We start from the raw sequence: 12,232 nt of genomic DNA on the forward strand, positions 1-12,232 counted from the left end.
TTGTTTTTAGCTCGGATGACAAATACTTTTCAAATTCAATTTTAGCTATTTATTTTGTATAGTCAAGGAAAACATTAACATAAAAATACAAGACAGAAGCTAAATCAAGTAGGCTACTTTGGTCTGTTGTGGGTGACTGACTGACTGCAGCTGAAACAACAGTCAAAAGCCTATCTAACTAGCATTAGTTAGCTCAAAGACTTTACTAGCTAGCAATCTAGACACTTTAGTGGCCTGGAAATACAATGACATTGGTAAAGTAGGAAACAACTTTGCCATCATTATCATGTCGTCAAAGTTACTTTAGAGAGACGCCATAGCTAGAAAAGTTCGTTAAAAATAGCTAGCAAGGCAAACTTTACCTAGCTAAAATCCGGTCTGACTCCTGTTCCTCAATCTTAGCTAGGTAGCTAGCTAAAGTTAAACTCCATCTAAAGTAAAACTGGCAACATCACAGTGATGACAACATTTTTCTACAAATGATTTGCCTCCTTTAAAAATGTCATCTGTTTTCTAAGTCACAATATTGTGAAGAAGCATGCAACCCACGAATAGCATATGATTTACTTACTAAATAAAAATAACTATCTAACACTTACTTCAGGAATGGTTGCTACTGCTGTTGGTTTCAAGATCCATGTGACATAAAGATGGAGCTGCTGGAAAATTCAGATGTGTACCCAGCCTGATTTGGAATGCAGTCTGATGTGTGCTGTGCAGATGTGGAGGTTCAGACTGAACTTCTCTGACATTTGATTATAAAAAAATAAATTAACGCCAAATAAGACAAATTGTTCGGATGGAAGACTTTGCAGTATGGCTATCTTTGCACTGTCTCTCTTGCTTTTGGGCGGGACCAGCACTAGAACCAGGAGGATACAGTATATGCAAATGAACGATGAATGTTCATTAGTCTATTATAATCAGATCAGCTTACACAGAAAGGGCATTATCAGTGTTATTTCGACGTAGGATCTTAATTTGATCACCCTGTTGCAGTAACAAGGAAATCACATTTTGGCTGCACTGGGCCTTTAACAAGTAATGTTATTTTTTCTCTCAAAAAGATAAGTATCAACATTATTGGCACCTGTTTTGTATGCCTCACCTTGCAAGGATAAGCCTTTTTCTAAAATGCTATATGAGATTAGAGAGCACATTGGGAGGGATCTTGACCATTCCTCCATACATAATCTTTCCAGATCCTTTGCCTGCTGCTTATGGACTGCTCGCTTCAATTCAAATCACAGCACTGGGCAAAAACTGTGAATATTAGGGGATATATTGATATATTTCCGGATATCTGGCATTTTATTAGATATAAGGTGCTCCAGATACATATGTCCTTAAAACCCCTAGTCTCGGCCGGGGTCATACCAAGATGGTCATACCAAAGATCATTTAGCTATTTGATTTAGAATTTTAGGACCTCTTTAGATATACATAAAAAATATGAAAACATTATTTGATGAAACATTAAATTTGGCCTTACTGCCAGTAGCCCATAGAAACACACTGAATAACACATTCATACATGGAACCACAGATAGTCAAAAAATACAATAAAAGGGAAGCTTGTTCTGAAGTAGCTGTCCTATATCTGAGAGTATAAGAAAGATCTGGAAATAATAAAACTAAAATATTTGACACATATTTAACCTCTTTTTTTAGGAACTAAACTCCTTCCATAGTGTATACTTCGATACTTTTAAAAAACTGGTACCAGGCTACCTTCAGATGAGTCTTGTGAGGCTTGCGGGCATCCTAGAGCAAACCGACATGTATGTGTTTGTGAGAGTCTCACCTTCCATAGTGGGGTCATAATACTGTAGTTTGTAGGCCAAACCGTTCAGACACTACTGATGTTATCATGAGAAGACCGATTTTTCAGGATGTCTCATGGTCTGACAAACACAGCTGCAGTTCTGCTGCCTTTCACCACATACAGTGGGGAGAACAAGTATTTGATACACTGCCGATTTTGCCGATTTTCCTACTTACAAAGCATGTAGAGGTCTGTAATCTTTTATCATAGGTACACTTCAACTGTGAGAGACGGAATCCAAAGCAAAAATCCAGAAAATCACATTGTATGATTTTTAAGTAATTAATTAGCATTTTATCTTTATCTTTTCAATAGATATCATTAAAATATATATATGATTTACAAATCATGTAATGTTTCATCCTTGTATGTCTCTGCTATTTCTGTTTCAGAAATGCAGCATAGCAAAACCACAGCTCCAATCATAAGTTTTCTGGAAATATGCAAACGTAGGCCAATCTTGCGGAAAGTTATTTATTTAACAAGGTTAAACAAAGTTTAACAAAGTTGCACACCCTCAATACCCCTGCCTGCCCTTTCTGTTATTATGGACGATGAGATGGGTGCTGATTGGGTTGTCAGTGGCAGTCTCTTGGTAATCCAGACCCAACGTTAGGGTAGAGTGTTGGTCTGTGTCCAATCCAAACTGTCAATGCATAAATCTAAATTGTGTCGATATTGCAAGAAAATATTGTTACTATTACCTACTTCATTCATGACGAGAAAACTGTCTGGAACTAGCTAGCTAAAAAAAGGGAAGTCAATTGTATTATTTGTTAGCTAGACTACCAGTTAGCTTTTACATCCCTATTATTTTTGTATATATAGAAAATAAAGTAGCTGCGTAAAGCGCAAGATTGTGAAAACAGATGGAAAATGACACTTTTAAATATTTCTCTGTTATACTTAAGAGCCCAAACAAAACAAATGTCTATGGAAAACGTGCAGGAAATCTAAAATGTGCGGAAGTTCAATTTGCTGGCTAATCACAGAACAACAAAAATCGTATTGACTGCCCACCCTCGAAATATCAAGTTGTCCTTACCGCAGACATGTTGAATTTCAAGGGGGAACTTCTGCAATATCAGATTCCAGTGAAGGAGCCGGTAATTTGTGGAACTAGTCCTTTGCAGGAAAACGAGAGGGGTTATGATCGGTATAGACCACTAGAGGGGTAGCTAGACGGGTAGAGGCCGACACATACAGTGACTTCAAGAATGATTCATACCCCTTGATTTATTCCACATTTTGTTGTGTTACAGACAGAATTCAAAAAGGATTACATTTGTTTTCTTAACCATCTACATACAATACCACATAATGAAAAAGTGAAAACATTGAAAACGAGAAGTGTACACAGCCCTGAGCCAATACATGTTATAATCACCTTTGTCAGCAATTACAGCTGTGAATATTCCTGGGTAAGTCTCTAAGAGCTGTGCACATCAGGATTATACAATATTTACACATTGTTCTTTACAAAATTATTCAAGCTCTGTCAAGTTGGTTGTTGATCATTGCTAGACAACCATTTTCAAGTCTTGCCATAGATTTTCAATCCGATTTAAGTCAAAACTAACTAGGCCACACAGGAACATTCAATGTCGCCGTGGTAAGCAAATCTGGTCTATATTTGGGGTTGTGGTTTAGGTCATTGTTCTGCTGAAGGTGAATTCATCTCCCCGTGTCTGGTGGAAAGCAGACTGAACTAGGTTTTCCTCTAGGGTTTTGAATGTGCTTAGCTCCATTCCCTTTCTTTTTTATCCTGAAAAACTCCCCAGACCTTAACGATTACAAGTATACCCATAACATGGTGCAGCCACTAGTATGCTGGAAAATATGGAGAGTGTTACTCAGCAATGTGTTGTATTGGATTTACCCCCAAACATAAAACGTATTCAGGACAAAAAGTAAATTGCTTTGCCACATTTTCTGCAGTATTACTTTAATTCCTTGCCAACATTTTGGAATGTTTTTATTATGTACAGGCTGCCTGCTCTTCACTGTCAATTAGGTTAGTATTGTGGAGTAACTACAATGTTGATGATCCATCCTCATTTTTCTCATATCACAGCCATTAAACTCTGTAACTGTTTTCTTCTTCTCTGGCAACTGAATTAGGAAGGATGCCCGTATCTTTGTAGTGACTGGGTTTATTGATACACAATCCAAAGTGTAATTAAACACTATTGTTACACACAGAGTGAGTCCATGCAACTTATTATGTTATTATTCACATTTTTACACCTGAACTTATTTAGGTTTGCCATAACAAAGTGTTTGAATACTTATTGACTAAAGACATTTCAGCTTTTCATTTTTTATTAATTTGTAAGAATTGAGGCTGTAACCAACACAATGTGGAAACATTCAAGGGGTGTGACTACTTTCTAAGGCACTGAAATCAAATCAAATGTTATTTGTGACATGTGCCGAATTTAACAGGTGTAGACCTTACTGTGAAATGCTTACTTACAAGCCCTTAACCAACAATGCAGTAAAACGTTTAAAAAATAAATCTAATCAATCAAAAAGTACCACAATAATTTACATAACAATAACGAGGCTAAATACAGGGGATACCGGTACCGAGTCATTGCACAGGGGGTACAGTTTAGTCAAGCTAATTTGTAAAGTAACTATGCATAGATAATAAACAGAGAGTAGCAGCAGAGTAAAAACAAAGGGATAGTCCTGGTGACCATTTGATTAGTTGTTCAGCAATCTTATGGCTTGGGGGCAGATGCTGTTAAGAAGCCTTTTGGTCCTAGACTTGGTGCTCTGGTACCGCTTGCTGTGCAGTAGCAAAGACAACAGTCTATGACTTGGGTGATTGGAGTCTTTGACAATTTTTTGGCCCTTCCTCTGACACCGCCTAGTATATAGGTCCTGGATGGTAGGAAGCTTGGCCTCAGTGATGTACTACCCTCTGTAGCACCTTACGGTCAGATGCCGAGCAGTTGCCATACCAGGTGAAGCAACAACCTGGGCAAAGTTCAGTGCAATTCCTGGCTAGAAGACTGGTCTGACTTTTCCTTGGCCCTTCCCGAGATACACTGTTATGCGATGTGCATTACACATTCAAACATGGCATTTCTTAAACTGAACAAAAGACAAAGGTAAGAAAACATCAGATAGAGGGGCAATATCCCTTCAGCAGATCAAACTTGCTAACGTACTTGGCAGCACCAACACAGTCTACACAATTGTTGACCCTGGGCAAAGGGTATGAGTCTGGCTTAGTAATGGTATTGTGTTTACTAAAAATCTGGGGAAAAATGCAGAGACCCACCCGGCTGAGGTACTATTATACAGGGCTAATTCCACGGACTGTTGCCATGTTGTGCAATGCGGTGTGCAAGCATGAACTACATCTTGCTGCAGAGTTTCTCTCTCTTTTCAGGATTCACTTGATAGACGTGCTGTTTATTTGGGGCAGAGTCCCCAACGTCAATGTCATGCTCTAGTAAATTTGTCTGAGTCAGCACATCTGAGAATAAACCTTGATATTCTAAAAGTAGTGCAGCAATGTCGCCTTTATCCCCTGTAGATAAGTGTACCAAAAAGCCATTATCGTTTTGCAGGATCACTGAGTTACTCAACTATACCACAGGCACAGGGCGAATCTGGCTTTCCTCATGCTCTCGATGAATGAGCAGGACCAACACAGTCCACCAGAACCCTGTCGGAAAGGTTTGTCAAAAGCATGTATAGGCTGAAAAGATGCAACTGGAACAGTTTGATTGGGTTAACCCGTCAGCTGGAAAACGCGACAGGATGAGTACAGTAAGCTACAACATAATTTTTCAGACCAGGCCATCAGTATCTCTTGTCGGACTGTAACTCCGTCAGTCCTCATCAGAACATCATCTCTGTCAAAGACCCCACAAACTTCATCAAATTCCTCTTCTGGACGTATTGTACCAGAAAGAGGGGAGAGAGAAGCATCTTTCTCTGTTTGCAAATCAGCTGCTACCTAGACATCGAAGTGTCAACTGTAGGGACCCTCTCTTCTTTCAGATGTCCTGCTAACTCGCTCACCTTTGGGACTTTTCAAACTCTGGAGGGATTACCGAAGTCAGGACCACACCTAAATATCACAGACAGGACAAACATGGTGGGATCGGTGACATCCTCCTCAACAATAGACTTCCTTTCAGCAATCTTCTTAGTCATGGCACATGTAACAGCACATGCTGGGAAGACTGTGGGGTATTTATTTGATAACCCGTCAGGTTCCTCTACTCTGGGCACCTTACAAACGACAGGATTTGGCAGAACCTTCCCACCAGCCAAATCGTTGCTCAAAATTAATGAGGCCCCCTTCACATGTAGGCTAGCTTCACTCCAACGACCACAGGACCAGAAACAAGATCAGACTCGAGTTTCACTGAATGAATGGTTCACTACATGGATGGACTGCATGGAACTACCATGCAGCACACCTCCACGCCTTGAACTAACACATTGTAACCAGATGCAAAAGTATCTTTAAAGACTGCTTAACAGTATCACCACTCTACAGAGACACAAACCCGTCTGAAACAAAGGGTTCATTCAAGTCTGACCAAAACGCTTGTTTAGGAGATAAACCAGACCCAACCAAAGACTTAATGGGCTGGAGGGCTCCCACAAGAAGAAACTGCTTTTTCTCTATCTCATTTTCTGTTTGAACTTAGGACAGTGTGGCCTTTCTCATGGCAGTAATGACAAATTGGTGGATACAAGGAACCAGTTTTTTGCCCACCCCTGTCTTTGGGCACTGGAGAAAAAGACTGAAGCTTTGTAGTGAGTGGTGACTTCTCTGGATATTTCTTTGTGTAGGGATAGGTACTTAGTGCCTTGCTTGTGAAAGTAGTTAGTCAACACAAATTGATTGTAATGATTTTCGTTGGTGGAAGGAGAGGAGGACCAAAGTGCAGTGTGGTACGTATCCATACTACTTTTAATTAAGGACGAATACACGAACAAAAACAACAAAATGATAAACGAACAGTTCTGACAGGTGCAACAAACACTAACCAGAAAATAATCACCCACAACTCAAAATGGGAAAACAGGCTACCTAAGTATGGCTCTCAATCAGAGACAATGATAGACAGCTGTCTTGCTTTTTTTCCAGAGGTCCCAGTTGTTTTGAAAGCACCATAAACCCAGAGAATGTCACACTTTGATGACAGGCCCTAACAGTTTGTGGGCACCGCTATAGTGCAATTAATGTATGTTTTAGTGTAGTGTTGTGTAGTGGCTTTGCTGGCATGCATCCCACTTATTTTTTGTTGCCCCACCAAGATTTACATGGTAAAATCGGCCCTGAACGTGTTAAGGAACTAGGTACACAAGCTAAAATGGAGAGAAAAACCAAAGCCTGTAACAATGTGTGTGGCCGAAGAATTGTATTTTCATGTCATTTTACCATAGCACTGATTACAATCTAAGTGCCAATGCTGTTTATCAAACTTCAGGTGTTTACAATTGTTGGATGACATGAAAATAGAGCTCTTTGGCCACGCACACAAGTGATGGGTTTGGCGTCGAAATAAGGATGCATAAGCAGGAAATAACCCCATACCTACTGTAAAATATGGTGCTCTACCTTTGATGTATGGGGCTATTTTGCTTTCACTTGTCCTTGGACCTGTGTTAAGGTGAATGGCATCCTGAACTTTACCCAGTACCAGGACATTTTAGCCAAAAACCTGGTTGCCTCTGCCAGGAGGCTGAAACTTGGCAGCAAGTGGATTTACCAGGGAGACAATAACCCCAAGCACACATAATCCACAACGAAATGGTTAATTGACAACAAATTCCCTGAACTTGAACACCATTGAAAACCTGTGGTTTGAAATTAAGAGGGCACATCCATAAGCGCAGGTGAAGGATATCAAGGATCTGGAAGGATTCTGTATAGATGAATGGTCCCAATGTGTTCTCCAATCTCTTAAAACATTTTAGAAAAAGGCTCAGTGCCATTATCCTCGCAAGGTGAGGTATTGAAAAGTATTGAAAACTGGGGTGGCAATAATTTTGACCACTTTTTAGAGAAAAAATATATCACTTGTTAATTAAACAAAACCTCTTTCTCTGAGTAATTGTAACAGTATAAAATACCATAATTTCCCCATTTTGTTAGCATACAAATTCTTTATTTTTACAGTCTTTTTTGCTCATCTTTATCAAGGGTGTAATTCAATCAATTACAATAATAATTACAATCATTTTGGACCCCACTGTACAGTCATGTACAGTTAGTCTGGTGTTTGTGAAAGAGAGTACGAGGTTATGTAGGCCTATTGTTTGGTGCATTGCCTGCTCTGAAAGAAAAGTACAAAATAGTGATTTCACCGTCAAATAAAGTGCAACCGACTTGCTTTTTTCAAATTCGAAGAACATTGACAGCTGGATGTTTTTGATGGTGTTCCTCCTCGTGATTCTCAGGATCTGTTTTGAAAGGCCTTTAGGAATCAGGAACTCTGAAATGTAGGGTCAATAAGACCCTTTGAAAGGCCTGAAAAGCTGGTTGTTGTTTTAATCAATCAATCCTGTCCTGAATAAAATGGTAATCGTCAAGTCCTTGTAGATGACACTGGTGGAAAGAGGACTCAAACGGCACCATCTTTATTCATGAGACCTTGGTTGTGTCTTTTACAAATACCTGAGTTTTACATTATATGAGGACAATAATTTTAGTACTAAAGTCCAAGCCACATAATGCAGATTCAGGAGACTTGAGTTGTCCTCTGTCCATGTGTCTGTCCTTTTCATATTAACTGGGAACTAACTAAATCTCAAAAGAGACCATAGCTGGGATGTAGCAAATAGTTGTTGCCAGATGGTATTTCAAAATAGAGTCCTCATGCATGACAAAATGTCAACCAAATGAAGGCAGGGCCATACAAAAAGCCTAGCTTAGGAGAAAAGCAACCTCCAGAGACATAGGGAAAGAGAGGAAAGAGAGAAAAAGAAGAAAGAGAAGAAAGAGATGTCTACAGATACAAAGAGAAGGAAGTGTTGAGAGAGGGCTTGTGGGTACGTACCAGGGAAAGCAGGGGTGGTCTGTCCGAGGGGGGTAAAGGGGGTTTGCTGCATAGCCAACTGGTGGAGCTTGGTCAACTGCTGAGGGGGGTAGGAGCGACAATAGAACTAAGAGGTTATTGTAAGGTCACACCGACAAGAAATCAAGAACTTAAAACTAGAACAGTGAGGAGAAACAGTGAGGAGAGGAGGCATGACACATGGTGGTGGGAGATGAGAGAGCAAAAGAGAGACAGAGAAAGAGAGAGAGAGAGAGAACTTGAGAAGGACTTAGCCCAATGTGGTTGAGTTGGGGTGTTATATTTGCTGCTGTATCCAGTTTGTAATAGCAGATGGATTGCATAATCAACAGAGATGCAGCTTTTTCGCAGGAAAGATCAACACAGACAACTTGTTGCATTATAATATTTTCCATTGATAATGAAGACATCAACTAACTTCTTAACATTCTAATTTAATGCATTTATCTGTGATGCAATGTATGTGTGAACACTTCAATCTGGTTGGTTTTCTGGTTAAAAGGTCCAGTAATTTTTGCAACATTTATCAAAACATCTGACTCACATCCGAAATTGTCTGATTAAATAAATACACCCCTAATAGATGGTTGTAGTCTCCATTGTTGTTGTACCTAGAGTTGGAGTCTAAGGGTTAACATACAGTAAATACTGCAATTGCAATCACAAACCTTGTGGCTAGACTTAAGTTTATGCAATTAGACAAGCTAAGGAAATAATATTTCAATGTTTTATTTAAGATTAGCCATGGGGCTTAAATTTAGAACACAGAACAACGTGGTCTGACATGCATTGGCCAGTAACTTAAATCTATGTGAGATCCTAGTTTTGTCATTTATTGTTGTTGCATCTAAAACTTCAAAACATTGAACAACTCCTTGATTCAAAACTGTATTCCGGTAACTTTGGGGAAAATCGATGGTGCGTAACCCCGATGGAACAATATCCTCATCTTACAACGTGGATGACACACACATTAGTACGAAATTCACAAATCCTGTATTTATTCTTTACAATTAATAATCTAGTAACATACAGTATAACTCAAGATTAACCGCTCAAACCATTTCTTACAGTAAACCAGAGATAGGCAACCTTGCCAAGACCAACAAGACAACCTTCATGGGCCTGGCTTGTCAGTCCAACAACACTTGGCCCATATAAAACTTTGCAATTGACAATTTTCCCTCACTGTCTATCATTGCCATCAATAATGAGTGAGATGGATGCTTGAGAATCCCTCACCCTTGAAAGAGTAGCTTAAAGAGGGTGGGGAGGATGTCAAGGCCCTATTTGAGTGATTGTAATGTCAACCAATGGTTCCCATGCCATCAATCACTGCCTTCTCCGAATTAAAGGATCTGACACGCGATAGCTCTCGAGATGCTCTCGAGACAAAGACAGATGAAGTTAAATTATTAATGGACCCTATGTAGAATATGATTTATCCTCTAAAAAAAGATAGAACAAATATTACAATAAAGATTAGGGTTAAACTCAAATATACTGATTAATAAAAAAACATTCTTTATTGATTTTCAATAAAAGTGGTATTATATTTCTTAATAACATTAGAAATAGAAAATAATTGCTGGAGATAAGTCACATATGCAGCTTTCAAAAATATCTGCTCAATCCCAATTTAGAACCAACTGATTGCAGCATTACCACATAAACGGAGGAGCCAAATAGAAGTGGGAGACGTTAGGGAACTTGTTTGTTGTCTGCCATATATTAAAGATACAAAATGGCTGAAAATACTTGGCATAAATAGAAAAAACAGTTTCATATGAGGACAAAAGTGTTGACAGCTGCGCCATACAGGTTGCAAAATAAATGGGAATAGATTTTCGATGTTTTATGAACTAATACAAAAAACACTTGATTCAACACAAGTTTGTCCATTTAAATTACTATACAAAATTCTTGCCACCAACGTAATGGTATATACAGTTTCAAGAAAATGTGAACCCTTTGGAAAAAACTGGATATTTTCATAAATTGGTCATACAATTTGATCTAAACTTCATCTAGGTCACAACAATAGACAAAACACAGTCTGCTTAAACTAATAACACACAAACCATACATTATCATGTCTTTATTGCACACCGTGTAAACATTCACAGTGCAGTCTGGAAAAAGTATGTGAACCCTTGGAGTTAATAACTGGTTGACCCTCCTTTGGCAGCAATAACCTCAACCAAACATTTTCTGTAGTTGCAGATCAGACCTGCACAATGGTCAGGAGGATTGTTGGACCATTCTTCAGTTTAGCAATATTCTTGGGATGTCTGGTGTGAATTGCTTTCTTGAGGTCATGCCACAGCATCTCGATCGGGTTGAGGTCAGGACTGACTGGGCCACTATTTTCTTTTGTCGAAGCCATTCTGTTGTTGGTTTACTTCTGTGTTTAGGGCCGTTGTCCTGTTGCATCACCCAACTTCGGTTGAGCTTCAATTGGCGGACAGACATCATCCTGCAAAATGTCTTGATAAACTTGGGAATTCATTTTTATGTCAATGATAGGAAGCTGTCCAGGCCCTGAGGCAGCAAAGCAGCCCCAAACCATGATGCTCCCTCCACCATACTATACAGTTGGGATGAGGTTTTGATGTTGGTGTGGTCTGCCTTTTTTTCTCTACACATAGTGTTGTGTGTTCCTTCCAAACAACTGAACTGTAGTTTCATCTGTCCACAGAATATTTTGCCAGTAGCGCTGTGGAACATCCAGGTGCACTTTTGCGAACTTCAGACGTGCTGCAAAGTTTTTTTGGACAGTAGTGGATTCTTCCGTGGTGTCCTCCCATGAACACCATTCTTATTTAGTGTTTTACGTATCGTAGACTCGCCAACTGAGATGTTAGTATGTTCCAGAGATTTATGTAAGTCTTTAGCTGACACTCTTGCAGGGCTCTTGCAGTCATCTTTGCAGGACAGCCACTCCTAAGGAGAGTAGCAACAGTGCTGAACTTTCTCCATTTATAGACAGTTTGTCTTACCGTGGACTGATGAACAATAAGGCGTTTAGAGATACTTTTGTAACCCTTTCCAGCTTTATGCAAGTGAACAATTTTTAATCTTAGGTCTTCTGAGATCTCTTTTGTTCGAAGCATGGTTCACATCAGGCAATGCTTCTTGTGAATAGCAAACTCAAATTTTGTGAGTGTTTTTTATAGGGCAACTCAGCTCTAAGCAACATCTCCAATCTTGTCTCATTGATTGAACTCCAGGTTAGCTGACTCCTGACTCCAATTAGCGTTTGGGGTTCACATACTTTTTCCAACATACACTGTGAATTTTTAAACAATGTATTCAATATAGACAATAATTTGTGTGTTATTAGGTTAAGCAC

At 39.3% G+C, this 12,232-nt stretch overlaps 1 protein-coding gene across 2 annotated transcripts in view; it reads right to left on the minus strand.

Moving 5' to 3' along the window:
• LOC109870976 (poly(rC)-binding protein 3) overlaps positions 1-12,232 on the minus strand; it is a 159,443-nt gene that overhangs the window by 23,978 nt on the left and 123,233 nt on the right. The window contains exon 13 of one of the 2 annotated variants that reach the window (XM_020461703.2): positions 8,863-8,941. In XM_020461703.2, the coding sequence (XP_020317292.1) occupies positions 8,863-8,941 (79 nt within the window). The remainder of the gene's footprint in view (positions 1-8,862; positions 8,942-12,232) is intronic. The other variant, XM_020461707.2, reaches the window with a different exon arrangement.

The sequence above is a fragment of the Oncorhynchus kisutch genome, linkage group LG26, assembly GCF_002021735.2.
Source record: "Oncorhynchus kisutch isolate 150728-3 linkage group LG26, Okis_V2, whole genome shotgun sequence".
Lineage (NCBI taxonomy): Eukaryota > Metazoa > Chordata > Actinopteri > Salmoniformes > Salmonidae > Oncorhynchus > Oncorhynchus kisutch.